Source organism: Equus quagga, chromosome 12, assembly GCF_021613505.1.
Source record: "Equus quagga isolate Etosha38 chromosome 12, UCLA_HA_Equagga_1.0, whole genome shotgun sequence".
NCBI lineage: Eukaryota > Metazoa > Chordata > Mammalia > Perissodactyla > Equidae > Equus > Equus quagga.
Genome location: NC_060278.1, coordinates 83,624,812 through 83,651,906, shown reverse-complemented (window position 1 = coordinate 83,651,906; position 27,095 = coordinate 83,624,812). Strand labels below are relative to the sequence as shown.

The 27,095-nt window shown below is 54.6% G+C and overlaps 1 protein-coding gene across 1 annotated transcript; it reads right to left on the bottom strand.

The window, feature by feature from the left end:
- Window positions 1-6,603: 6,603 nt before the first annotated feature.
- On the bottom strand, window positions 6,604-21,287 carry SLC52A3 (solute carrier family 52 member 3). The gene is made up of 5 exons (XM_046680086.1): window positions 21,255-21,287; window positions 11,994-12,609; window positions 10,194-10,699; window positions 8,345-8,468; window positions 6,604-7,791 (listed from the first exon to the last, which is right to left on the bottom strand). The coding sequence occupies exons 2-5, from the start codon at window positions 12,558-12,560 to the stop codon at window positions 7,579-7,581; spliced, it is 1,410 nt and encodes a 469-aa protein (XP_046536042.1). The 5' UTR covers window positions 12,561-12,609; window positions 21,255-21,287; the 3' UTR covers window positions 6,604-7,578.
- Between the last annotated feature and the right edge of the window lie 5,808 nt (window positions 21,288-27,095).

Below are 27,095 nucleotides of genomic sequence, written 5' to 3'. Positions count from 1 at the left end.
TGTTGCACACTCAATAGACTACAGCAGAGTTAAACACAATTATTACATGCACTGGGAAACCAAAACTTTTGTGTGACTTGCTTTATTTCGATATTCATTCTGTTGAGGGGGTCTGGAGCCAAACCTGCAGTATCTCCAAGATCTGCCTGCACACATACAGAGAGATATACATATACGAATATGAGAATTCTGCTGCCGTAACAAAATGTCCCCCACTTTACAGAAGTGCAAACAATGTAGAAGTTTATTTCTCTGTCATGTTAAATCTGGGTCCTAGGCGGAACTCGGCTCCACAATCATCATGGTTTCAGCTCCTTCTATATTCTTCCTGTATTCTTATTCTCAACCTGCAGCTTCCTCCTCATGGTCTAAGGCAGCTGCTCCAGATCCAGCCATCACATCTGCATTTCTGCTAGCAGAAGGGGGGAAATGGGAAGTGAAGATCTTGCCCCTGCTTTTTAAGTATATAACCTAGAAGTTGTACACATTATTATTGGTAACGTTTGTCTGAATATTGTCACTCGCCATTCCTGGCCACAAGGAAGCCTGAGAAAATGTGGCCTTTAGTCTGGGCTACCACGTGCCCAGCCAAAAGTCAGGGGTTCTAGGACCATGAGAGAAACAGGAGAATGGACACTGCATAACTAGCAGTGCTGACAGTTGCCTGTCTTCACTCTCTCGATAATGACATCTTTCCATCAAGAGAGAAAGTTCTGGCTCTTACATTCTAACCGTTGAACCCTGAGAGAGGACACTGCTCCGGGCCCAGCTGTGACAGAGCAGCGTGTTTTTCTGAAGTCACACCCGGGAGCCAGCTGCGCAGCCAGCAAGTTCCGCAGGAAAGGCAGAGTCCTGGCCACACCAGCCTCGCCATGCGCTCCCCCAGCCTCCACCTCTAGAGGTGCCCTGAAGAGACCCAGGAAGGGCCACCGACTGCAAAACCAGAACCGCAAGGCGAGTGTGTGACAGCTTCCTTGGTGAGTTTCAGCCCCTCGCCAGTCATTCTTAAGTGATGCGATGAGTTGTGCACGTGTCAATCATCCTGCTGCAAAGGCATGAATGTCTCATCCTCCTTTTCACGTCCAGAGGAGTTCGAGCATGCGTGTGTCTGTGTGTGTGTGTGTTGGGGGGTGAGGGAGCAGAGGCCGTGGGTGTGGTCTGCAGAAGACAATGAACCAGAGGAAGGGCTGTATGTCTCTGTGGCTCAGTTTCCCCATCTGAAGCCAAGGTTTTCGTGACTGGTTCACAGGCTTTGAGTCTCACATCTCTGACACAGAAAGATCATGTAACAGGGAGCCTCAGCGGCCTGGGTCCCAGTCCTGGTTCTGCCACTCACTGGCTGTGTGACCTCAGTGAAGATACTTAACTTCTCTGTGCCTCATTTTTTTCATTTGCAAAATAGGACCGATATTAATAGAAGTGTTTCATAGGGCTTCTGAGAGGATTAAATAAGTAAAGGCCCAGGAAGAGCCCAGGCCTGGGGAGGCCCTCAGCAGACGGCCGCAGGAGTGACCCCGTGGCCCCAGCATCTGGCCAGCCAGGAAGGGTAGCAGTGGGAGGGCTCTTTGGAGCCAGAAAGTTCGTGGTCACCGTGGTAGACATCAGTGGGGAAGGACAGGGCAGATGCCCCTTTTTCCAGCATTCCAGTGCTGACCAACCTGGAGGAAGCGTATTGGTGTCATACCCACCGAGTCTCTTTCAGACGACTTTGCGGGTCTCCTCTAAGCAGTCCCAGCCTGATTTACGTTTCCAAGGTCCTGGGGCCACCTTCCTCCAGAATAAATCTGAAGTGTGGGACCTCAATACTTATGCCAACAGCTCATTACAAAGAACCCTGGATTCAGAGCAAGGATCTGTGCCCCGACTTTGTGGCCCACTTTCTGGGGGCTCTGCCCAGATCATTCCCCCATCTAGCCTCCTACTTCCACACCTGCAGTGTGATACTGGACTGCAGGGGTTGCTTGTGGCCGTTATAATGCAGGTGGATACACTTTACAAGCTTTAGCGGCTGTAGAACTGGGGAGGGAGCACCATTGTGTCAGTTTTCTATGGCTGCTGTGACAAATTACCTCGAATGGCAGCTTAAAACAATGCCAATTTATTATCTCACAATCCTATAGGCCAGGAGGTGGACACAGGTGTCACGGGGCTAATATCAAGGTGTCCACAGGGCTGTGTCCTCATTGGAGACTTTAGGGAAGAATCAACTTCCACGCTCATCCAGGTCATTGGCGAGATCAAGTTCCTTGTGGGTGCGGGACTGAGATTCCTGCTCCTTGCTGGCTGTCAGCAGGGGCTGCCCTGGGCTCCGAGGGGCCCCTCCTGGTCTTTGCATGTGGGCTCCTCCTGCATCTCAGAGCCAGCAATGCAGGTCAACTCCTTCTCAGCCTCGGAATCTCCCTGACTTCTCCTTCTGCTGCATCTTCCTTCTTCCCTCCCTCCCTCCCTTCCTGCCTTCCATCCCTCCTTCCTTCCATCCTTCCTTCCTTCCCCAGCTTTATTGAGGTATAATTGACATGTGACACTGTGTAAGTTTAAGGCGTACAACCTGATGATTTGATACACGTATATGCTGCAAAATGATCACTACAGTGAGTTAACACATCCATCACTTCACACAGTTACCTTTTGTGTGAGTGTGTGTGGTGAGAGCACTTAAGATCTTCTCTCTTAGCAACTTTCAAGTATACAATATTGTTAACTATAGTCGCCATGCTGTACATTAGCTCTCCAGAACCTATTCGTCCTACAGCTGGAAGTTTATACCCTTTGACCAACATCTCGTCATTTCCCCCACCCTTTAGCCCCGGCAACCATATTCTATTCTGTTTCTATGAGTTCAATGTTTTCAGATTCCACATTTAAGTGACCTCATAGGGCATTTGTTTTTCTCTGTCTGACTTATCTCACTCAGCGTAGTGCTCTCAAGGTCCATCCATGTTGCTGCAATTGGCAAGATTTTCTTCTTTTTTATGGCTGATATATATAAATACAGCCACTCTTATCCATTCATCCATTGACAGACACTTAGGTTGCTTCCATGTCTTGGCTGTTGTGAATAAAGCTGCCGTGAACCTGGGGGTGCAGACCCCTCTTTGGGATAGTTATTTCATTTCCTTCAGCTCTATACCTAGAAGCTGGACGGCTGGATCATATGGTAGTTCTATTTTTACTTTTCCAAGGCGTCTCCATCCCGTCTGCTACTGCGGCTGCACCAATTTACATTCCCACCAATAGCGCACAGGGTTCCCTTTTCTCCACATCCTCGCCAACATTTGGTATCTCGTCTTTTTGATGACAGCCATTCTAACAGGGGTGAGGCGATATCTCACTGTGGTTTTCATTCGCATTTCCCTGATGATTAGTGATGCTGAACACCTTTTCATGTGCCAATTGGCCATTTGTATATCTTCTTTGGAAAAACATTTATTCAGGTCTTCCCCCTTTTTTAATCAGATTGTTTTCTGGCCATTGAGTTGCATCTTTCTTCTTTTCTCTTTTGCTGAATCTCTTCTGATTCTCTGCTTCTGAGGGCTCATGTGATTAGATTGGGCCCAATCGGGTAATGCAGAATAACTTCCTTATTTTAAGGTCTGTAACCTTAATTCCACCAGCAAAGTCCCTTTTGCCTGTAATGTAATGTATTCACGGGTTTTAGGAATTAGGGCATGCACATCTTTGGAGGGGCCATTCTGCCCGCCACTAACTAACAGTGCTGAGGCCTGGGGGGTCCAGGGGGAACAGTCCAGACTCGGGCCGTCCCTCACGGAGCTTGGAGACTTGAAGAGCGAGGACCACTGCTCGCACGCTGCCCCGTTAGCGGGGTCCAGGACACACACAGAGGCCCACGTGCCACATGTCTAAGGCATTAGAAGACAGAAATCAAACCATGCCCACTGCCCACCCTGCCCTCTGGGGTTTCCCTGGGAGCCATCCAGGACGTCCCCAAGGCAGGGAAGGGCAGGTCAGGGCCGAAGCCGGGCAAGGGCTGGACTCGCCTAGATCTAAGACAGGTCTGACTTCACCAAGCTCCCCAGGGAGCACCCCCCGTCTGTGGGACCCCTCCCCGGGCCTCAGAGTACACACCCCAGCTGAATGGCGAGAGGGAATGTCTCCTGGGGACCCCACCTCGGAAATGTGGGTGGCCAGCTTTAAAGCAGAGCAGCCCCTCTGGCTCTCGTTTCTTGGGCAGAGGCTGGGACCCCACCCTTCCCCAGGCTCAGATCCCGTCAGCTCCCGTCCACTGGCCTGGGGTGCAGGAAGGGCTGTTCTGTCCTTTTCCTAGGGTCTCTTTGCTCCATCAGTCACCGACCTCCAGAAAAAATTCTTAGGAGACCACAAAGAAGGACAAGTTGCATATTTCAGTCTGTGTGACGTGCTGGCCCTTTGTGCTGCTCTCCCAGGGCAGGGTCCTCTCTGCCCAGGGCGGCCGCACTAGCTTCCAGCCTCCTGGCATCTGTTGTGGTTCCCTGCGATGTCATCCCACCCCCCACACTCACACAGGCCAACACAACCCTTCACCCCTTCAGAACGCTGCCTCTAAGGCCCCTGCCCTGCGTGCTGCCTCTGGGCTCCCCACCAGCCTCCCTTCAGGGCCTTGAATGCGGCCTGGGCCTCCCACCCCATGGCCTTTGCAAACGTGGTTTCTGCTGCCTACCAGGCACCTTTCTGCTTGTTCTGCCTCCTTCCCTCCTACCGCCTTGAGATACCAACTTGGGGCATCCTCGGGGACGCCCACCGGCTGCCAACCCCAGACTGAGTCCCGAGTCCTGATCTCCGTCTTCAGGGAACTTACTTGGTTGGGCTGTAGAGACATCACATGACTCGGGTCAGCCTCACAACTGGATCTGAGGTCGAGGAGGGTAGGGATGGCACCGGGCGTCCTGGGGCTGTGTGGACATTCTCCTGAAGTGGCAGCTGTTTAATGACGTGTACTGAGCACGCCCTGTTTGCAGGGGCAGCACTAAGCACGTCGCACTTATTAGCTCAGTGGATCCTCACATCCGCCTGGGAGAGAGGTGCTCTTACTGTCCCCATGGTGCAGAGGGGACTGAGTGGAGCTGACTCATGCACGCTAACCCAAAGGCTGCCATGTCACAAAGACTTCTGAGAACAGTGGGTGGAAGCAAAATCAAAGAGAAGGTCGTCGAACGGAGGTGCCTTTTCCAGATACCAAGTCACTCACCCTCTCACCTCGTCCTTCTCAGAATATATCAGCATGGACAGCACCACGCTCCGCACACTCTTCTGCGTCTACTTTCCATTTGTGTGCGTGTGTGTGTGCAATTAATCTGGGAGCATCTCCCCACGTGAGCACAGAGGTCACCTTCTTGCTCATTATCCACTCCAACATCCTTTCTGGGAGGGAACGATTGGAAACAATGAAATGCCCTTGTAAGGGCAAATGCAGACAAAAAAACGAATTCTCCCTGGTGCGAAAAGGGGAGCGAGACATCCCCTCTCCCTTTTCTTAGAGCATTTGCTTTAGAAAACTTGTCACTTCTTTCTCTGCTGCTTTCAGATATGTGCTGAGTCTTTAGAAAAGCTGAATGAGCCTTGTGCCCATTTTTACCACCCAGGACTGTTTTCCTCAGGGACCTGGGAGTGTCCCTATGGAACGTCAACATCAAGGAAGCCAGCTTGTGCCCCTCTGTGCAGCCTCAGTGGGAGGGTCGGAGCGAACGTCAGTGTTTGGCTTCAAGTTGCAAAACAACCTCCTCTCATAAAGATAGGAGGTTTTCTTTTTTCTTCCTGTAGATAAGGACAATTAGCTGACACAAATAGTCACCCCAGTTACCAGGGGAATTCAGGATGAACTGCGTGACAGACGTGGCAGCCCAGTGCTCTCACTTGAGGACTAGCTGTTGTTTGAGAACACAGATGTAACAGGTTGTATCTGCCGGACCGTGCTTTCAATCTCTAGCGGGTTGTCCACGGCGTGCACCACCATCTGGCCGAACGCTTATTCAATAAAACTGTTTTCTTTCTCTTCTACTTTTGTGGAGAGGTTTTCTGGGCTGGTGGGAGATTTTGTTTTAAATTTTGTCTCCGACACCTTCAAATGTCTTCAGATGTTAAACCAAGTTGGCACCTGCACATGTGGGATACTGTGCAGTCCTGACAAAGAACGAGGACACTCCCGCCACATTCCTTGCTGGGTGGAAGTGCATGGCACACAGTAGTTTACTTCTTCTGTAAAGGGACGCCATGTTTGTATTTGCTTATATTTGCATAAGCTCTGGAAGAGTAAACAAGCAACTAATAAAAGTGCGTGTGTGTGTGTGTGTGTGTGTGTGTGTGTGGAGAGGAACTGGGCAGATGGGGGCGAGGAGAGCGATGGAATTTTTTTGCTGAACGCCACCTTATATTTTCGGATTTTTGAAACATGTGACTAGATTATCTGTTCAAAATAAATTTAAAAGAAGGGGTGGTGGCAAGTAAATAAAACAAACCCCTAAAGAAAAGAAGTACTGGCACCAGACCTCTAAGCACTTGATTCTGGTCACTTCAGAGCTCAGCTTGGACCTTAGAAAACTGATTATATTGATACATTTTTGGGGGCTCATGTTGGACTTTTTCTCAAAAGGCGGATCTTAGTGCACAAGCAAGGAATGTTTATTTAAAAAAAGTGAAAACAAAGTAACCATCATGTAGCTCGTCCTCCTCCCTCCAGTTGAAGGGAGGGTCCGCAGAATCCAGTTCTCAGCCTTGGCGAGGGGGGAGGGGACCCACTTTCAGAGGCTTGGTGTGGCCCCTCCCCCAGTCATCTCTCTCTGCTTCCCAGGAGGTCACTTACTCTGCAAGGAGCAGGTCTTCAAGAGCCAGGAGAAGCGGCGGGAAGGGGTGTCTGGGTACAGTGTCCCTCCGAACTGGGAATCGGGAGGCCAAGATGCCCAGGTTCCACCATTAGCCATCTGTCCTCTAGAAGCTCCCCCGTGAGGACAGTGGAAAAGGGACATGGGGCGAAGGTCATCGCTCAACCCCTCCGCCACTTCTGGGCTGTGCTGATCAGCACTTTTGTTATAACTGTTGGTGGGGAGGGGCCATCAGGAAAAGGCCCAGGAGGGCTGGCTACATGCTGGGCGCTTCTCCCTTTTGCCCTGTGCTAAACCTATGAGGTAGGTGCTATTTATTAAAACCTGTTTCATGAATGAGGAAACAGAGGCACAGAGAAATCAAGTGACTTCTCCAAGGTCACACAGCTTGTAAGGGCCAGTTCACCCTCCCAGCCGTCGCCTTCTAACACCCTTGAGCCTGCCTCCAGCTGTCTCCTGCAAGTCAGGGTTCTCTCAAGAGTGGAGGAAAGTTCTGAAATGGTGGAACCCCAGGCGCTGTGCCACAGAGTTGGGGCAGGGCTGTGCTTTGCATTTCAGGGTCCCGTGGGAGGCCTGTGGCATCCCGAGCCGTTCCTACGGGGAGTCTGTGTGGATGATTCTAGTACTCAGGCTCTGCCTGCCTGATCCCCACCGCTTGCCCTGTGACCTTGAGCACGCGCCTTGCCTCTCTGGATCCCAGTCTCCGGGGTTCGGACTCGGGGCGGGGCAGGGCCCTGGGAGGCACCACGGCCCTGCCGCTGGCCTAGGTGGAGCACTCCAGGCTGCAGGAGTCCCCCGACGAGAAGAGCCTCAGCACGTTGACCAGCGGAAACATGAGCAGCGCGCCGAGCAGCGAGCCCAGCTGCACCGCCGCCCCGCACCACAGGAGAGCGCTGCGGCTGCGGTCGCGCAGGATCGTGCCCAGCATCACCTTCACGTAGCTCAAGCAGCCGGCGAACAGCACCCACGAGGCCACCTGCGGGGATGGGGCGGGCGGGATGCAGAGTGAAGGCGGCTTCGCGGTGGAGGGGGGGGGGGGGGCGTTTGGGGCCGCGGGGGAGCGCCTGGGGCGAAGGGCGCTCGCGGGGTGACCTAACAGGGTTAAAGGAACCCCCTGGAATAACCTCTAAGTTCAAGGAGAGCCTTTGGGGAGTGACCCTGTAGGGCTAAAGGGGCCCCATGAGTTGACCCCCACACGGGCAAAGGAAAACCCAGTGGCTTCTCTGTCCCCCATGAGCAAGGCAGGGGCATCTGAGAGAAGGCCACTGGTGATGTACACATGGTGGGAAGAGTGTGGCCTTCAGGGGAGAGGCTGGACTGTCACCTTGGACCAGCTACCTCAGCGTCCTAAGCCTCCCCTTTCAAATGAGAGGTACCCTCCCCCCGTCCCCAACCTACCCCTCCCTAGGGCTTCCTGAGCAAGCAACCACAACGATTTGGTCAACAGAATGTGCTGCACCCGAGGTCTCCCCAGGCCTTGGCTGGGTGGGGGGCGGGATGGGGAGCGGCTGCACAGGCCAGATACTTACGATGAGGACTTCTCCACCCCAGTGGTCCCACAAGAGGGGGCAGGGGCTCATCACGGCCATGGCCATGTTGTAGGCCCCAAATCCAGTCCCGAGCACTGAGAGGACCCCCAGGAATAGCAGAGACCTAGGGCAGAGTGTGGGAGATCAGTGGAGGAGGTGGGAAGCTTGACTTCTGCCCCCTACCCACCTCCCGGAGGCCATGGAATGGTCAGCATCTCCAGGGTTAGAGGTTGGACCCATGTGGAATCTTCCAGGCCACCTGGCCCAAGTGGGTCAGTGAGGCTCCCGAGGGGCAAAGCTGGCCTAAGTCACCCTGAGCATGAATGGCAGAGCCCAGCATCTCAGCAGGAGGAAGAGAATGGATTCTGGTGCTACATGGACCTGGTTCAAATCCCAGCTCCACCGTTTAAGCTGCGAGACTGGCCCCTGAGCCTCAGTTTCCTCCCCTGCGAAATGAGTCTTGTGGGGCTCCAGGAACCTGTGGGAGCAGAGTGAGCAGGGCCTGGCCCTGGCTGTGGGTGCCACCTGGGATCTCATCTGTTGCCACTTCCTCCTATAACACTCCCAACCTCAGCCCGGAAGCTGGCTGACGAGCAAGTGGCTTTGGTCTGGGACTGGCACTGCAGGCTGTGCTGTGCGACCTTGGCTGACCCTTCGCCCGCTGGCCTCGGCCACCCTGTCTACAACGCGAGGTCTGCATGATTGAGGGGCCCTTGTGGCTGGCTCAGATGCTCTCTACCGGCAGCCTTCCATTTGGCCCTGGGTCTGACAATGGAGGACACCATCCTTCATGTGAGGTCTTTGTCCCTGGGGTCTCTCTGTCAAAACTCTAGGACACCCAGACTGGTCTGCGCCCCCGGGTGAGAGCGGAGGGTCTGCCCTGGCCTCTAAGGACTCTTTTTGCTCCGAGATTCTTGGATTCTGTGACTCGCAGGGGCTGTATTCCTGACATTCTGGGCATCTTGGATTCTACAGGTCTGGAGCCTCTGGTCCTGCTTCCCCAGAAATCTCCATCCTTCTTCCACAGTGTTTAAGCCCCAAGGGAGAAAATTCAGCTTTCTGGCAAACTGACATTTTCTGTCTAACTCTCCTCATTCTCCCTTCTTCCTGGGCCGGGGGAGGTGGGTGTGAGCAGGTGTGAGAGGCTGGTGAGGACAGGCAGGGCAGAGGGGTGGAGGGGAGGCCGTGGGACCTAAAGTTTCATGACTCCAAGGTAGGTGTTTCTCCTACCGGGGCCCAAGGCCCCTGGATCAGAACCACTTGGCTTGTTTATTAAAGTTTGAAATCCCAGGTCCCAACCTAGGCTGGCTCAGTCTGCATTTCATCCGTTTGCCCAGCCATTCCTCTAGAACTGCAGCTTAGGGGAGCCAGCGTGGGCTGGTGGCTGGAGGGAAGGCCTGAAATTCTGGGAATTAGACGGGGGGAAGCCCTTTCTCTGAGACTCAAGTTTCCATTTGTAAACGGGAGCCCCAGTTCCTGTGTGCTGGCTCCTCCTCATGGCCAAGGGCAGCGCTGGTCAGCACTTCCATTGGACCTGCCTTGCACGCGGCATCACTCTAAAATCTTTACAATAGTAGCTCATCTCAGGCTCCCAGAAACCGTAGGAAGTAGAACTATTTTTATCCCATTTTTCAGATGGGTATCCCGGAGGCACAGAGAGGTGGAGTGGCTGGTGCGATATCACACAGCTGGTAAGTGGCAGAGCCAGGATTTGAAGCCAGGCAGTCAAGCCTCAGAAACCATATTCTCAACCACTACACGTAGAGCCTGATCAGCGGGGTGTGGAATTCTGGGTTCTGAAAGAAGTGTGCCCCCAGCCAGGGTTTCCCAGGGCTCGACGGGGGTGGACCTGTTAGGCAGGAACATGGAGAGGAAGCAGGCGAGGGGGTTGGCCATGGAGCTGAGAGTGGCCGACAGGTGGTAGGCAACGGGCCCGTAGGACAGGCAGGAGTAGGTCTGCACGGAGGGTAGTACGCCGTTGGTGAGCGCGTTCACAAAGGCCACCAGGATGTAGATGAAGGCCAGGTGCGCCAGGTGGAGGGGGGCCGTTTTCTCCTCCAGATGCCCCTGGCCCCTGCTGCTGTCGGCCAGGCCTGGGGGGCCTGGCTCCTGCTCTTCCCGCAGCCGGATGGAGTGGAGGATGACCTGGGAGGAGAGGAGGTCCTCTGTGGAGGATTTCCAGGGCCTGGGTTGACGCTGGAGGAAAAAGAACGCGATGAGGCAGCAGGCCATCATGAAGGAGAGCAGGAGGAAGTAGACCAAAGGTGAGAAGTGGGCGGGGAGGTAGCGGGTTTCCAGTTGGGCCACGGAGGGTGCTGTCCCGGGGAGGGTGGACATCAAAATGCTGTTATCTCCCTGCGGAAGACAAAACAAGGGTCAGTCGGATCCCTGGGTGATGCTGGGACATGGGTAACAACAACGTTAATAAAGATGATATATAATAAGTAATAAATATCATGGGTTATTAATAAGTGATGAATAATAGACACATAACTGCTAGGGTTATGGTGATAATTGCTCGCGCTGACTGATTGCTCGCCAGGCCCAGCACTTTGCAGGCATCAGATCGCTGCTCCTGCTAACAGCCCTGTGCAGGGGAGACCATCATCCCTGGTTCTAGAGGGAATGGGGGTGTCTGGCCAGCTCGTCTTATTGCGGGTCACTGGGAGAATGCGCAGCCAGTCCCCCCGGTTCTTTCTGACTCAGAAGCTACACCATTTCCCACTCTACTGCCCTCCAGGGCTGGCAGCCACAGTGTGTTCAGAGGAGGGGCTGGCTGGAGACCACCCAGGGGGAGAATCCCCCCCAAGGGGCCCTGTTTCCCAGTCCCACCCAATGTCGCCCTGTGGTGAGATGGCCCGGTGTGGCCAGATCTCTTTTCAAAAGATGCCATACCTCTAGATTTATATATGTGAAATTTCAGAAAAATTAAATATCATCAACTAATTCAAGTACTTAAAAAAAAAATGCTTGCAGGCCACGGCGGCCCGGGGCTCCTAGTTGGCAACCCCTGCTGTCCGCTGTGGTTTAGGGGACACCAGATGTACGTAAATGGTCCAACATCCAGTGGAAAAAAGTTTGATGTTTTACCAGCACAAGGTATTGAAGCAATGTCTAAAGTCTGTAATTCCCAGCCCTGGCTGTGGTGAGTGTCACCTGGGGAATTTTTAATAAATACAAGTTCATAATCCCTCATCTGCAATTCTGAAATCTGAAAAGCTCTGAGAGTCAGAATTTTCTCATGATTCAGTTGGCAGCAACACTTGACCCAACGTGAGTTTGTTTATGGCCCTAACCTACCGGTGGGGCGTGCACGTCCCCCGGGGTTTCAGGCAGCGGTGTCCCTGTGCTGGATGGCTGAGTCATCAGCACTGTCACGGGCTGGGGCAGGCGTGTTCTAAAATCTGAAACTCCAGACCCCAAAACACACCTGACCCCCCGGACTTCAGAGAAGCCCCACCCCCAGCGGGTTTGTGTAACTGGATACGTGGGGGGCCCACGGGCGTGTTTTGGTAGCACTGCCAGGAGATCTAAAATGGGGCCAGGTCAGGAGCACTGGTCTACCGACATCTAGGAAACTAGCAGTCTGCATGACCTTGCTTGTGACCCAGCCTGGAGCACAGCCGTGCATTTGGGGGAGGCCAGGTACCTGTGTGGTGTTGGTCCCCCTGGTGGTCACAGGGTGCGGGGTGGTGCCAGATGAGTCAGTGACGTTGGAGCAGGTGGTGAGACCCGAGCCCTGGGCAAGGGCCAGCAGGGCAGGCAGGAGCCCGCTGAGTCCTTCACCCACAAAGAAGGTGGTGACATAGCGGGTGGGCAGCCGGCTCATGAAGGGCAGGAAGGTGACGGAGGAGGTGCAGTCCACCAGGGCCAGGAATAAGGTGAGGACGAGGAAGATGATACTGTAGCTCTTGCCCTGCAGCAAGGAGGTGACATTCCAGAGGAAGGCGAAGAGGAGGCAGGTGACGGTGCCCACACCCAGCAAGGTGAAAATGACAGGCACGTCGGAAAGGCAGCCGGGCCGGAAGCGATGGAGCAGGGTGACCAGGAGGGGGCCGATGTTGGCCAGCTGGATGACCAGCGTCAGGTAGGAGGGCAGGAACCAGCCCTCGGGCAGCTCCATCACCAGCAGGGGCAGCTCTACCCAGAGCCCGTTGATGGCCACCCAGGAGCCCATCCCGAAGGTGCAGACCAGCAGGTGTGTCAGGAGGGCCATGCCGACGTCTGCCCTGAGCTGGAGGAGGCTGCTGCCTCCCCAGACCAGCCTGCAGTGGGGTTGATAGAGAAAAATATCAGGTGAGCAAGGTCAGGTTCACCGTCTAACAAAAGACGGTGCTTCTAGGTCCAGAGTTTTCTCTTATCTTTCCCCTCCCCATGGACAAGTTGTCTTTTTATTAGCAGAAAACATGGACAAATTCCTTTATAACTAACCTTCCAATGGGGAAGGCCTTCTTAACCATGACTCGTAAGTCCAGAGACCACAAAAGAAAAATTTGATACATTCAACTGCATAAATATGGAAACACACAAAAGCAAACAAATAAACAAACAAAACACTTTCTGCAAACAGTACCAAGAGTAAGATCAAAAGACAGAAGACAACCCGGGGGAAAATATCTGCAATGTCAATCACAGACAAAGGGCTCATCTCCCTAATATATAAAGAGTTTTTAGAAATTAAGAACAAAAAGACCCAATAGAGAAGTGGGCAAAGGATATGAACAGTTCAGAGAAAAAAGTACAAATAAGCCTTAAACATATGAAGAGATGATCACCTTCATTCAGCATGAGAAATGTCAATTAACACCACTCCAAGGTGCCATTTGTCACCATGAGATGATCCCAAAGCCAAAGGTTGCCTGCCCTGGACAAAATGATGTATGTGTGAGGTGGTTATTCCTTATGGCCTATGTTGGTAAGAGCAAAATTTGGGAAATGACCCAAATGGCTATCAGTAGAGGAGGGGCTGCCGGAAGGGATGTCTAGCTGTTGGAATTGCTCCTGTTAAAGGACCTAGGATGCAGGAGAGGCCACTGGCTGGGAGGGTTAGGTCCTTGAGGCTGTTGGTAAGCGACCAGAATCTAGGTGGGCGGGCAGTGTGCTGCCGTCTGGACACGGTGGGGTGGGGTGGGGGGAGGATGTGTTCTCTTTGCTTCTATTTGCACAAAGCAGCTCTGGAAGGACACACAGGAACTGCCGGGTGTCTGTGCCCCGTTATGTAGACGTTTTTATATAGTTTTGGTTTGTGAACCATGTGAACATACTACCTATTACAAAAATATGGTCCCCTGATATAAAATTCCAATCTGGCATTTTTCTCCTGAAATTAGAGAACTGCCTAGCTGGACAGGTTCCAAGAGACCACCTCTTGCTAGCCCTCCGGAACATTCTGCCATGTGTTGACCACCTTCCCAATGACCTGTGTCACGCCACCGTGCTGACATTGCCTTCCACCCACCCTCAGTCTGAGCAAAAATACGAGAGAGGCTGGGGGTGAGGCTCTGCTGCCTTCTAGCTGGGTGACCTTAGGCGAGTGCCTTTGCCTCTCTGTGCCTCATTTTCCTCATCTGTGAACACAGAGCAACGATGGTATTGACAAATAGAAATGGCAAGCAATAGGATATATTGGAGTATATGAGGAAGCCCTTTGGAATAAACCTAGTTCAGCCTGGCTTTGGTTTTCCAAAAGGGTCTGACATGGCCGTTGAGCATGCAATGTATGTCTGCTTAAGCATTTGCTATGTCCCAAAGACAAGAACAAAGGCCTATAAGATAAAGATGCAACTTCCCCCATGCTGGCATTTCCTTAAGGATAAACATGTCTCCTCAGGCTAGGAACTGATTGCTGTGCTCACCTGTGACCACTCAGCTCAAGACCACAGATCTGCCACCCTGCTGTGTCCACCGAGACAGCTGACCTACTACTTGCTGTGTCCGTCAATCGCTGTGCCGACAGAGCAGTCTCATGACTATTGTAAAAGGGACATTTCAATCATATATGAAACATCCTCTTTAGGGTATATAACCACTCTGTACACCCCACTTCTTTGGTGCCCTTCCTTCCTTGGGGAAGGAAGGCCCCGGGCTGTGGTCCTCACATTTTGGCTCAGAATAAACTCACCCAAATTTTCATTTATAGATTGGTTATGGATTATTTTCGTCAACAGTATCAAGGAGATGCCGAGATGCAAGTGAGTTTATGCTGTCTCTAACTGCGCCTGGCACACAGTAAGCACTAAGGGTTAGCTATTATCGCTATGGGGCAATGCCAGGTTTGGTGACATAGTTTTTTTTTTTTCTAATTCATGTGAAAATTAACACATGACTATTAAAATTTAAAAAGGAAGAGAATAATTCCCCATGAGGTGCCACATGAAATCACTGGTGGTCACATGCACCATTTTGGAGAGAAATGTCGACTGGGCCAATTACCTCTTTACAGAGGGAAGCGGGGTGGGGTGGGGTGGAGGGACTCCCCTGAAGCTGTGTAGGGGACATGGAGCAGGTTCCTGGGGCACCTGGCTCCCGGACCCCCCCACCCCGCCCATGGTGACCTCTGACCCCTCAGTTCCACTCAGTTCACACAGTCTTTAACTGACACATTCACAAATGAACAAAATCTAGGTAGAGGGAGTACTGCCTCGCTCCTGCCTCTCTTCTTCTAGAACATGCCGGAGCATCCCTTGTGGGGACACCTCACCCAGGGAACTCCTGACACCCCAGTGGCCCTGGCCCAGGCGCCCACACACAGAATTGTCTCTCAAGTCCCGGCCTCTCTTCCTCTTTTTTCCACCAAAGGAATCCGACCCGCCCATCCCAGGGCCCCGGCCCTTCCTCTCTGGGAGCAGCTGGAGCAGAAAGCAGTCTGACCTGCTCTCCGGCTGCTCCCTCACCTTCCAGCCGGCAGGCTGAGGCGAGGCCCTCAAGCTCCCTTCTCTCACTTGTCGAGCTGGCCTGACTACAGCCCGGGACAGCCTGGATCTGGGGCCTGAGAGGACCCCTGGAGCGGGCGGGGAGAGGCTCCAGGCCCCCGCGCAGGCCCTGTGGCTCCCGCCTTCGTCCGTGCTGCGCTCCTGGCCTGGGTCACCACCCGCTCCTGTCTGCAGCCAGCTTTCTGCAGGACTGCGTCCCCGGGACACCTCCAGCTGCCCTGCCCTGGGCCCGGGTCCCTCCACCGCAGGTTTCCTGGTATGCACATCTGGATGTATGTAGACACGTTTCCGGGAGACGAAGCTCTGGGAGGGCAGAGGGCTGCTGTGGAATCTGGCATTTTGAAGGCTGAAGGGCCTTTTCAGATGACCTCACTTAGGATTTGTAAATTGGTAACTCACTGGCCACAGACAGGCAGCAGACATGCTAATTTGGTTGGCTGCGTGTTTTAAACAGTTACCGAAATCCACAGGTCAGGAGGTGGCATACATGACTTGGGCTGTCTGGTTTCCTGGGAATACTGTGGAAGACCACACCAGACCTCCAGGCCCGCACGGCAACACGCGCTCTGGCCTCCTCTAACTTAGGGTCCCTGCCTGGGCCCCCCAGGCCCACAGGCACTGCGACGACCCCTGATCAAGGCCAGCCCTCAATTCCGAGAGGGAGATGTGGCTTGCCCAGGATTCCTCATTACTGGGGGTAGAGTAGGGGCTGGAATCCAGTCTTGGGCCTCTGTCCCTCCAGGCACCTTACTAGTCTCTCCCGTGGTAGCATCTGGAGCTGGATGTCTGGGTTCAAATCCCGGCTTCACCCCTTCCGAGCTGAGCATATTTGCGCCCAGTTCCTCTCCTGCAGAATGAGGAGGCTCCAGGACCAACCTCAGGACCGTAAGGACCACGGACTTGCAAAATGCTAGCCTGGTGCCTGACACGCAGTAAGAGCTCAATAAACGTGAACCGTCACGATGACCGTTTCAGCAAACATTTTGGTTGCATTTGAAAACGTGTAGTTACCCTGACGCACTTCTGGATACCACACACAAATAATTCCTGACGCCAAAATCCTGTCATCACTTCCTCCCAATCGATCCACAAGGAAGAAGCACCGACTTTGTGCCCAGGGCTGTGAGGGATGCAAGCAGGACAGCCACGGCGCTGTCCCCAGAGAGAGGAGTGAAGACGAGGGCAGTGGGCTGCAGGCCCCAGGCGCAGTCACAGCCAAGGCAGAAGCGGAGATGGCGAGATGGCGATGGAGAGGAGGGGATGGCGGCTGGGCCTGGACGGGAAGGCGGGGCTTCCCCCCCTCCCTTGGCCAAAGTGATGGCTGCAAAACAGGGGCAGGCCCTCCCTGGAGGACGGATGGAGCGGAGGACGGAGAGAACCTTTTTCAAAAGCCAGGAGGTCGGTGCAGCTTCTTAGCTGCCCGCTCCCACCTGAGACCAGAACCTGGTATAAAGTGGGCAGAATCCCACCAGAAAAAACTGCCCGGGTCAACTCAGGCAGCGTGCCGCCTCTGACTAGTGAAACGATATGGAAGGAAACAAAGGGAGAGCGTCGTATGCTTTCCAAGGCTGAGGCTGCCAGCTGCTTTCCAGGAGCCACTCTTCCCCTCTTCTTTAGTTGTTACAGAGGCCAGAGTTTTGGGCGGACAAATGGCCACCGAGCTAAAGGGCTACGTTTCCCAGCCTCCCTTGCAGCTGTGCATGGCCATCTGATCAAGCCCAGGCCAATGAGGTTTTGAGGGACTTTGAGAAGCTTCCTTAAAGATAAGGGTGTGTGTCCTTCCGCTCTTCCTCCATCCTGCTGTCTGGAACTTGCATGTGATGGTGAGAACTCCAGCAGCCATTTTGCACTATGGTGGATGGTGTGGGGGCTGGACGGAGACTAGACTTCCTTGGGACTACGTGGCACAGAGCCGCCATACCAGCCCTGTTCTGCCTGCCACTGAACTACTTTGTTTAATGTTCTTTAAGTTGTCAATAAACTTCTATCTTGTTTAAGCCACTCTTATTTTATATCCAGCAAAACACTGGCTAAATGTACAGAGATACATATTCAAAGTTATATACTGACCAATTACAGTAACAAAAACTATCAGGTATATTTAGCACCTTTACTATTAACGCCCCGACTCAGAAACTCAGATAGTGCCCCAACTAGGATTCGATTGAAAACCAAAAGCAAACAAAATTAGTTGTTGAGACGCATCTTAAAGAGAAACCAAAATGTGAGGGATAAACTTGAGGCAAAGGCTTTCCAGAGAAATGCAGAGAGAGGGAGAGAGGGAGAGAAGCAAAGAGCTCTTGATACGGAATTTGATGCTAAAAGTATCGACTGAGACCCAGCCTCTTTTCACACTGGTAAATACTGTAACCCGTCGTGCAGCCTCAACGGCAGTGACTGGTTACGTTACCAAGGCCATTCCCCCAAAGCTCGGGCGCAGACGGGAGCACAGCCAGGGGTGCGGCACTGGCTCACTTAGCAGCCTTAGCAGAGGAAATGGAGGAGGCGATAATGATACGCCTAATAAAGAGGAATAAGTAAATCATTAAAGGAAGGAGGCCAATTCGCATAAGATGGTTGCCTTTATCATCTGAAAAGCTATTAAACTAATGAGAGAGTTCAGCAACGTGGCCAGTTACACATTTACAAATACGTAGTTTTCCTGCACCGAACCAGGTAGGAAACAAGACTTGTTACTGAGTAGTAATTCGGGAAAAACAAACAAAGCTGGATCTCTTTCTTACTTCTTACTCTCCCCCCAAAATGAATTCCCACTGGATCGAATGCTTAAATATTTTTCAAATTAAAAATATAAAAATACCCAAATGTATGGGCAGAGGGAAGAGCTTCTGCACAGGCGCTGGGGGAGGAAGAAGCCGGGGCCAGGACGGCTGGAGCAGGGCCTGGTGGGGACAGGAGGGCAGATGGGGTGGCGAAGGAGCTTGTGCCAGCCTGCTGTGCAATGGGTGCCCTCCCTGTCAGCCTGGGTCCCCCCAGAGCCGGGCTCTCGGGCTTCTGATGGAGCCCCACAGGCTGTAATTCAGCTCTGCGAGTCTCGGCTCCCTTATCTGGAAAACAGTCACAACCCTGGCGTGGCCCGGCATGACCAGCTCGTTTACGGCTCCCTGCCCTGCTTCCTCCTGCCACAGCGAGCGTGCAGTAAACACCAGTTAAACGAATGAACCACGACAGCAAGGTCACTGGAGAAAAAGTAGAAAAGAGAGGTATGCATCTAAAAAAACATCCCCAACATGCCCTGAGCGTTTATTGGGCACTTAAGTCTGTGCAGGATGACCAGCTCTGCTCCCGGGAAAGTGTGGAGAGCAGTCAGTGAGCAAAATAGAAACAGATGTATAGAGCAAGTCAGCCAGTGACAAGGGCTGTGGAGGAAAACACGGCTGGGAGGAGCGCAGAGTCGGGCAGGGTGGCCACAACTGTAAATGGGGTTGTCAGAGAGAGCCTGAGGGAAGGGTGCAAGCCAGCCACAGTGGGGGAGTGGGGGAAGCAGAGTCCGGGGGCAACAGCAAGTGCAAAGGCCCTGGGGTGGGCCCTCCCCTGGTGTGTCCCAGAAACAGGTTTCATGTTGGAAGAACAGCCAGGAGGCCAGTGTGGCTGCAGCAGGTCACGTGGGGCCCTGTAGGCAAGAGTCTGGATGTCTTATCTGAGCCCAAACGCCCACTGCTGGGAGGCAGCGGGGCCAGCTCTAATTTAGTCTTTGACAGAGCCGTGCTGGCTGTTTTAAGGAGCATAATGTGGGACCAGGGTGGGAGCTGGAGTGAAACCTGTTAACCCCATTAACCCGCTAGGAAGCTGGTATACTAATCCAGGCAAAAACATAACAATAGTATCAACAACTGAGTCAATAACCACCATTTACTGGCTGCTTATCTTTCTAGGACCCACGCTAAGTACTTTACACACACGATCCATCAAACTCCAATCCTGCCGTAGGCATGAGGATGAGCTCCATTTTACAGACGAGAAGGCTGAGGCTCAGAGAGGGAAAGTAATTTGCCCGAGGTCACACAGCTGGTCCTCTGGCAGCTGAGAGTAGAGCCCAGACTTGGCCTGACTGTGGACTCAGCCCTTTCAACCAGCCTGAGTCGGGCCCTCAGGGTGAGGAGGGGATGAAGGGGCTGTTGGGGTCAAGCTGAGCAGGGCCCCTTTCCACTCATGCTTGGCCTCCCTAGCATGTGGGCTGGAAGAGGAGAAGTTGGATCCAGGCCTGCGAGCACCTGAGATGCTAGGACATCTCTGCGTCCCGGGGTCCCTTCAGCAACTGTGGGAGACCAGAAACCTAAGGTTTTGAAGGAGACACTGGAGATGCTCCCGGGACAGGTGGGTGAAACCAGGGATAAGCCCAAACAGCCCCAGGCAAGGCTCTCTCTCCTTTGCATTCTTGACTCTTGCATCAAGAGGTCAAGAGCTGGGAGGGAATGGGGAGGGAGTGGAAAGCAGTCCAGGGCCTGTGCACCGTCAGCGTCAGCGGGGCCACCTCCTCCCCGCCAGGCAGGAAGGGCCGAGGGCACCTGGACCCTCAGAGCCCAGGCGGCCTCCACCCCGCACTCTCTCCTGTTCTCGGCTTGGCTTTACTCCTTCCCAGGCTTGCTGGGCACCAGCTTGGTTACGGGCGTTTATCTGGGTCTGTCTGCTGAGGGCTGGCCCCTCCCCTTGGAGGAGAAGCTCCATGAGAGCAGGGCCCTGGCCTCTCTTCCAGGGTCCAGGTGGCCGTCTGGTTTGTCCAGGGCTGGGCCACTGCACCGGCCTGCTTCAGCCATGCAGCTTGAGTTGGCCAGGGTGGTCCCGGGCAGAGCCAGCTGGCAGCCTGGGCACCGGCCACACCCCGCTCCTGGACAAGGGTCTGAGTCTGTGTTTGTCCCAAGTTCCAGGCTCCTGGAGAACTTGGCCCAGAGTCCTTGGTGAGTCCTGCAGGCCCCCACCTGGGGCTGTCACCTGGCCCTGCCCTAGTAAGGTTAGCATGGTGGGGACAGAGGCAGGCAGGAGCGGGATGGCAGGGAGACGGAGGGTCAGGACCAAAAAACCTAGAGGGAGAGATGAGGAGACAGAGAGACTCAACCAAAGCCACATGCAGAAGCAAAGAGACAGAGGCAGGGCAAGAGGAGGAGCTGAGGCAAGGACCAGCAGGAGGCAGAGGAGCAGCTGGGCTGCTGGAAGCCCGTGGGCTCAGCCTCTGCCCTTGAGGCTCACATCCATGTTTGTCGAGCGGCCTCCACCCACCTCTCCTGACTCCAGCTCCAGCTCGGAGTGCCCCCACACCTCATCCTGACTCAATGCTCCCATCTCACAGACATGGGGAAACCAAGGCCCAGAGAGGAGGCAGTGCTTGCCCCACACCCTGTCCAGCCCTGGTCATCCAGGCCTGTGCTCACTGGCTGTGTGTCCTCAGGCCAGCTGCTCACCCTCTCTGGGCCTCGGTTTCTTCAAAGGCTCTGAGGATGCCCAGCCTTGTTGGGCTTGGCTGCCAGGGAGGAAGCAAGGAGAGAGCGGGACTGTGAGTTCCCTTCCTCCTCCTCCTCCCTCCCTGGGCCTGGGAGGGCTTCAAGCCTCCCACGGAGCTGACCTTGGCTGGGTTCCCCTCCCTTCACTGCCCATCCCAACCCCCAGTCCCAGTGCCAGGCGGGTGAGGCTCCAGTCCCGCCTGGCAGGAGCAGCCATCTGGATGTCCCAGTGGAGCGGAGATGCAGGGGCACAGGGCAGTGAGGCTGCCTTTTGGCCTGGGGAGGAGGAGTCTGGGTGCACCCAGCCGGCTCAGGGCGTCCCCACTGCAACCTGATCAGCCGGCCAGCCAGGAGGAGGCCCTTCTTCCCTCCTACCCCTCGGCCTCCGGACCCAGCACCTTGGAACTAGGGGAAAGGCCACAGGTCCCCCGCTGGGCCCGGCCCCGCGCCCGGGCTCCCTGCCAGCGCCCGGCCCCCCGCGCCCGTCGCGGAGCCCTCACCGCCCGGCCGGCCGCTTACCTGCTGCTCCAGCTGCTGGCGGCGGCTCTGCAGGGGTGGGGCCGCGCAGCCGGGATAGCCTCAGCCCGACCCCGCCCCAGGGGGAAGGCCGGGACGGCGGGCGGGGCTCCCCGCGTCACCAAGAGCCTACTGTGTGCCTGGAACCCGCCCCCGGTCCAATCCTGATCATCCCGAGGATTCAACAGTAAAGATAAAGCGCTCGCGTTATCCAGCGCGCATTGCCAGCCGGATTTTACGAGGATCCACCCGCAGGAGGAAGACCTGCGGCGCAGCTGGCTCTGGCCGCATCCCGGGGCCACCATATCTCCTCCCACACAGGAATCCGGCCAGAACTCTTGGTTCAAATGCTGGCGCTTAAGCAAGACCCTCGGAAAGTGGGGGTGATAACGGCGCCCTCCTCGGAGGGCAGAAATCCTAACAGCCCTTAGGCGCCGGGCTGACTGTGCCAGGCACAGCGGCGGTATTAATGCATCCATCTTCCCCCAGGCTTTTGGGGAGACACTGCTTTTGCCCCACTTCACAGATGAGGAAATGGAGGCCCAGAGAAGCCAAGAGCCTCGGGACAGTTGGTCTCTGGTACCCACTGACAAATACTGCTCTGACAAACTGTAATCGTTCATGTCTGATGGAATCTCCCCATAGTCCCAGGCAGTAGGCAGGTGTTACCTTTTCTTGTGTGTGTGAGGAAGATTGGCCCTGAGCTAACATCTGTTGCCAGTCTTCCTCTTTTTTGTATGTGGGCTGCTGCACGGCGTGGCTTGATGAGTGGTCTGTGGGTCTGCACCTGGGATCCGAACCTGCAAACACTGGGCCACCAAAGCCGAGGGCGTGGACTTAACCACTATGCCACCGGCCGGTCGCCCCACAGCGATACTTTTATTCCCTACTTTACAGATGGGGAAACTGAGGCTCAGAGAGGTTAACTGATTTGCTCAAGGTGCTATAGGTGGTAAGTGCAGGGTCAGGATTGGAACCCAGACTCGAACTGGCACCCTCGTGGCATAAAATGTCGCACACGGGGCCTGACCCCTAGCCTAGTAAAGGTCCTCTGCCTGTGACTTCTACGAGAACAGTTCTGGCCTGCTTTTTGCGTAGTTCTCTGAGACATTCGTTCACGTGATCAGCACTCACTCTGCAGGCCAATGCTTGGGCCGAGAGGTGACAGACCCCGGACCCCTCTCAGCTGGCAGGGGCCTGGGAAGGGTTCATACCAAACCCTCAGGGAGCAGATTTGCCCCTGAGACCCCGGAGGCAGCCTGGAGCTCATCCTGCCCCAGGACGCCAGCGGGAAGGCGGCTTCTGGCCCAGACCCCTCACTCCCAGCAATGTCCCCTCCCTCCTCCAACAGGAAGTCCTGCTTAGGTGGGACCCACATCCCTGCATTGTGGCCTCACCGCGGGCCATCTCGCAGGTGCCTCTTATGTTATTTTTTAACTTCAAAACATGTTTATTATCAACCTTCAAAGACTCCCGCATCACTCACCGAACGCGAAGAGAAGAGATGTGCCTAAGCGTCGCCTTTCTGCGCTTTCTCAGCCGGGACCCCAGATCTTGACAACTTCATCACTTGCTCTTTCTTATAAGGTGCCTTTGCTGCTTACAACTGGAAGCCAAAATCTCCATACTGATCCCCGCATTAGAATACCCTTTCTGCCCCACCTCTTTCTGGTACATTCCTACCCCTATTTCAAAGCCAATTTCAAATCACACCTCCTCTAGAGAAACCTTTCCTGGTGTCTGCCGTACCCAGTCCATGTCGGAAGTTTAATAAATGTTTGTTGCATACACGAATGAGGGAACCCCAGCCAAACTCTTCTCTCCTTCCTTGTCATCTCCAGATGTTTTTATAGCCTTCGTTGCTGTTTAATTAATAGGCTTTATTTGTTATTTATTTATTTAGCAGTTTTAGGTTTACAGGAAAACATCCCACCCACATTCTTTACACTGTGAAGCAGCCCATCCCTGTGGGTCGGAAGCTTGCTTTTTCCACTTGAGATCTCTTAGAGATCTTTCTACATCCCGGACACAGAGACCTTCCTTCTCTGGCTTCATGCATTTAACAAGCTTTCATTAACTGCCAGCTGTATGCCAGGCACTGTGAAAGGTCCCTGGAATATAAAATTAAACAAAAATAGACAAAGCCCTTGTCCTCGGAGGGCTGACATTCTAGTGGAGCGAGATGAACGATATACATAATCAATAAGGAAACGATTTAGTACGTTGGAAGATATGCTCTGTAGGAAAAAGAGAGAGAGCAGGGCGAGGGGGACCTGGAGGGGGAGAGGACCGAAAGGGGCCAGGCTGTAGAGTGGGGGGAGCCAGCAGAGCCGCTCCGAGGGGGACGGAGTGCCAGGCCGGGGGGGAGGGCAGGACCTAGAGGTGTTCCACTGTCCCAAAGGACGGGAATTTAGCCGCCCCCAGGGCTGGGCGCATGTCATCGGCCATCAGGAAAAATGCTGCAGCAAACACCCTGGCAATTTATGTTTTTACCCGCGTCCAAACACCTAGAATCAATTCCTAAAAGTGAAATGCAACCTACTCAAAAGCGATCCCTCGGATGCCCTCAAGGGTGCTGCACTGGGATCCTGAGTTCCCAGGAGGAGACGCCTCGGCGCTCTCAGACCTGTGGGCTCTGCCGGCAGGTCAGAGGGCGCTCCCATTCCTCCCGGAGTTTCCCGGACAGAGATCAGCCAATCCGCGGCCGGGCCCCCGGGGCAGGCACCGGAGGTCCACACCTAGGCGGCGGGTGGGCGGCGCTTCCTGAGCCGGCTGGTGGATTAGGGGCGGAGGCGCCGCTGCAGTTACTCGGAGGGGCCACCAGGGGGCGCGGGGAACCGCAAACTCCGGAGGTGAAGCTTTGTCCCCGCGTCCGGCGACTCCGGACCTTCTCGCAGAGGGTGTGTGGGGGCCAAGTGCCAGGAAGGAGCGGGGGGAAAGGGAGACGCGGCAGAAGAGGCTTAGAGAGAGGGGCTCCCGAGGTGCCTCCAGGCCGGTGAAGGACTAGTTTGCTTCGCTAAGAGCCGGCAGCATGATGCAGCCCCCATCAGAGCGAATGCGGTCTTAGGTCCGTGAATTGAACTCGAGAGCCCAGAACAGCGTGCAGAAAAAGTCAGAGGATAAATATGTACAGTGTGACTCCATTTGTGTAAAAAAAAAAAAAAAATGCAACATATTCTTTAAGGCTGTGTGTGTGTGTTTACTGCACATACCTCCAAGGAAAAAATCTGGAAGAATGAATTTCAAATTGACAACAGTGGTTATCTTTGCAACTGTGTGTGCGTGGAGGGGGTCAGGAATGGGAAGGGGGTTGGGGAGTGATCAGAGAGCACTTTAGCCTTGAGGGAAATATTCTAATTTTCTAGGAATCTATAATCCTGTAAGTTGTGTAACCTAAAATTATTCAAAAAAAAAAAAAAGAAGAAAAGAAAGATCAAATGCCATCTTGTGTTGCATCAGTAGAGGTCTTACGTGCAGCTCAAGAGAGGTGGCAGCCTCCTCTGCTCTGCTCAGAGCACCTCTGGACCTCCTTTCCTCTCCTTGGCTCTGTCCTGTGTGAACAGCGACAGGTCAGGGCATGCCAAGAGTCGGAGGTGGGGAAATCGTGGTGCCATCCAAATGGGACGCAGTTGGGGGAGCATGCCCTGGATGCTTCCAGACAGACCTCTGCGGGGCCCCGGGGCGGTATCCCAGGAGTGGAGGGTGGCGGGGATTCCGGCGCAGACAGGGTCGAGACTTCCCAGCAGCTCGGCGGGGACGGTGTGGGTTAATCCGGAGATGTGGGGAGTGCCTAGACCTGGAAACGTATGGCCGCCGAGGCAGGAGATGCTTTCTGGGAGTGAAGGAGGGCGGCACGGGCTCTGGAAAACAGTAGCTGGGAGGCCAGAAGGGGCGGCCACTGAGATGGAGATGAGACCTCAAGCCTGGGTGTGGCTCAGTATCTTCGTCTGTAAAGTGGGTGAGGGGTGGAGGGTGCTCTCTGATTTTATCCAGCCCGGGGTCCTCCAGGGGCCGTTCTTGGTTCCTCACGGCGCTCAACCTGAGGACTTGCGGTTCCAAGAATTGGCCACCAGAGGTCGCCTTCGGACAGGCTTGAAGAAGAAAACCCCAGTCTGCAGGGCGCACCGGGGGCGGGGCTGCTTTTCTTCCTCTGCTCCCTCTCTGAGCAACTACAGACCCAGATCAACTCTGCCCCGTGCACTGGGGGTACCGCAAGGAACACGGCCTCTAAAATGGAGCTGCTACCTTCCCTCCCGACTCCTTTATTCCCCTACACTCTGCATGGGATCCCTAAGCACATCCAGAATCGGACTACTCTGTACCCCACCTCTGCCACCACCCCTGTCCAGCCTCCTTTATGTCCTGCCTGGACCATAGCAGTAGTCTCTTCACTGACTATCCTACTCCCGCCCTTCTTCCCCTTCAGCCCATTCTCAGCCCAAGGGATGCTGTTGAAACACAAAATCAGAGCCTGTCCTGCCTCTGCTCCGAACCCTCCCAGCCCTACTCAATCCCCCTCATGGGAACCTACCAGGCCTGGTGTGATCTGGCCCCCACTACACCTGACCACATTTCCCTCCCACATTCTTTGCACTCTCCACTCCAGCCACACTGGCCTCCGTGCTGTTCTCCCATGTGGCAAACTTGTTCCCTGCCTCAGGGCCTTTGCACTTGCTGTTCCCTCTACCAGGTAGCCCTGTGGCCCCTCCCTCACTTTATTCAGGTGTCTGCTCACTCTCACCCCTCAGAGGTGACCGCCTCATTAAAACAGGCTTGTCGCTGTCACTCTCTACCTCCCTGTACCCCTCTGGTTTTCCTCACTGTGCCCTCAGTAGAGCGTCATGTGTTCACTTAGGCATCTTGTTTGGTGTCTGTCTTCCACCAGCATCAGCTCAACCAGGGTGGGCTGTTTTGTCCATGTGTCTGTTTTGCTCACAGCTGAGGCCCTGGTGCCTGGTTTGTGCCTGGCACATGGAGGGAGCTCAGGAAATATTTGTTGACTGACTGAAGGAAAGGGGAGACCTTGAGGAAGGGCAATGGACTGGACTTGGGGGTGAGTGAGAGGGAGGGGCTGACAGTGACTTCGAGATTCCTTCTTGAGCAACGAGTGGAGGGGACACCTCGCCTCGAACTGGGGAGACTGAGGCTGCACGGATGGAGGGGGCATGACTAAGGAGGGGGGACTCCTCTCCTGCTGGGGCTGGGTCCCAGCCTGCTCTGACTCCCTTGTGTCAGAGACCCCACCCTTCTGGGCTGCTGTCCCCTACCCTCTGCCCATGACCCTGACTCGTTGGGGCCAGAGGCCGCTTCTGGTCCTTTCTGTGCCCTGGGCCTTCTCTTCGCCTCTTCCCTCTGTAGGGTTGTGTGTCTTTAGGAAAAGCCCAGGCCCTGGAAACAGGGGACCTGGGTCAGGCCTGGGCCTCAGTTTCCCTGACCAGCGAGAGGACAGATGCCTAGGCCCAGGTCCACAAGGGTGGGAGGGCTGATGTGAAGGGACAGTTTCCTTCCGCCCCCTCCCCACTCCAGACGCAGGCAGAGTGGTCCAGCTTCTAGGGACTCAGGGACAGCTAAGCTGGGGACCTCCCGCCTGGCCCCAAACCTGAGAACAGTTGTGCCGGGAAAACGGGGCAGCCAGCGGCCAGGCCCCCGGAGCCGGTCAGAGCCCCAGATGCCAGTGCCGGGGGTTGCGGGGGGAGAATCAAAGCGTCCCGGGGGTAGGGGCCTCAGACAGGGAAGGGATGCTCAGGACCCGCACACCGGACTGGTGTTCCCAGCCCAGAAAATTCTTCCCACCTCACCCGCCTTCCTCCAATCTCATTTCACGTTCACAGTTTTGGCCATACC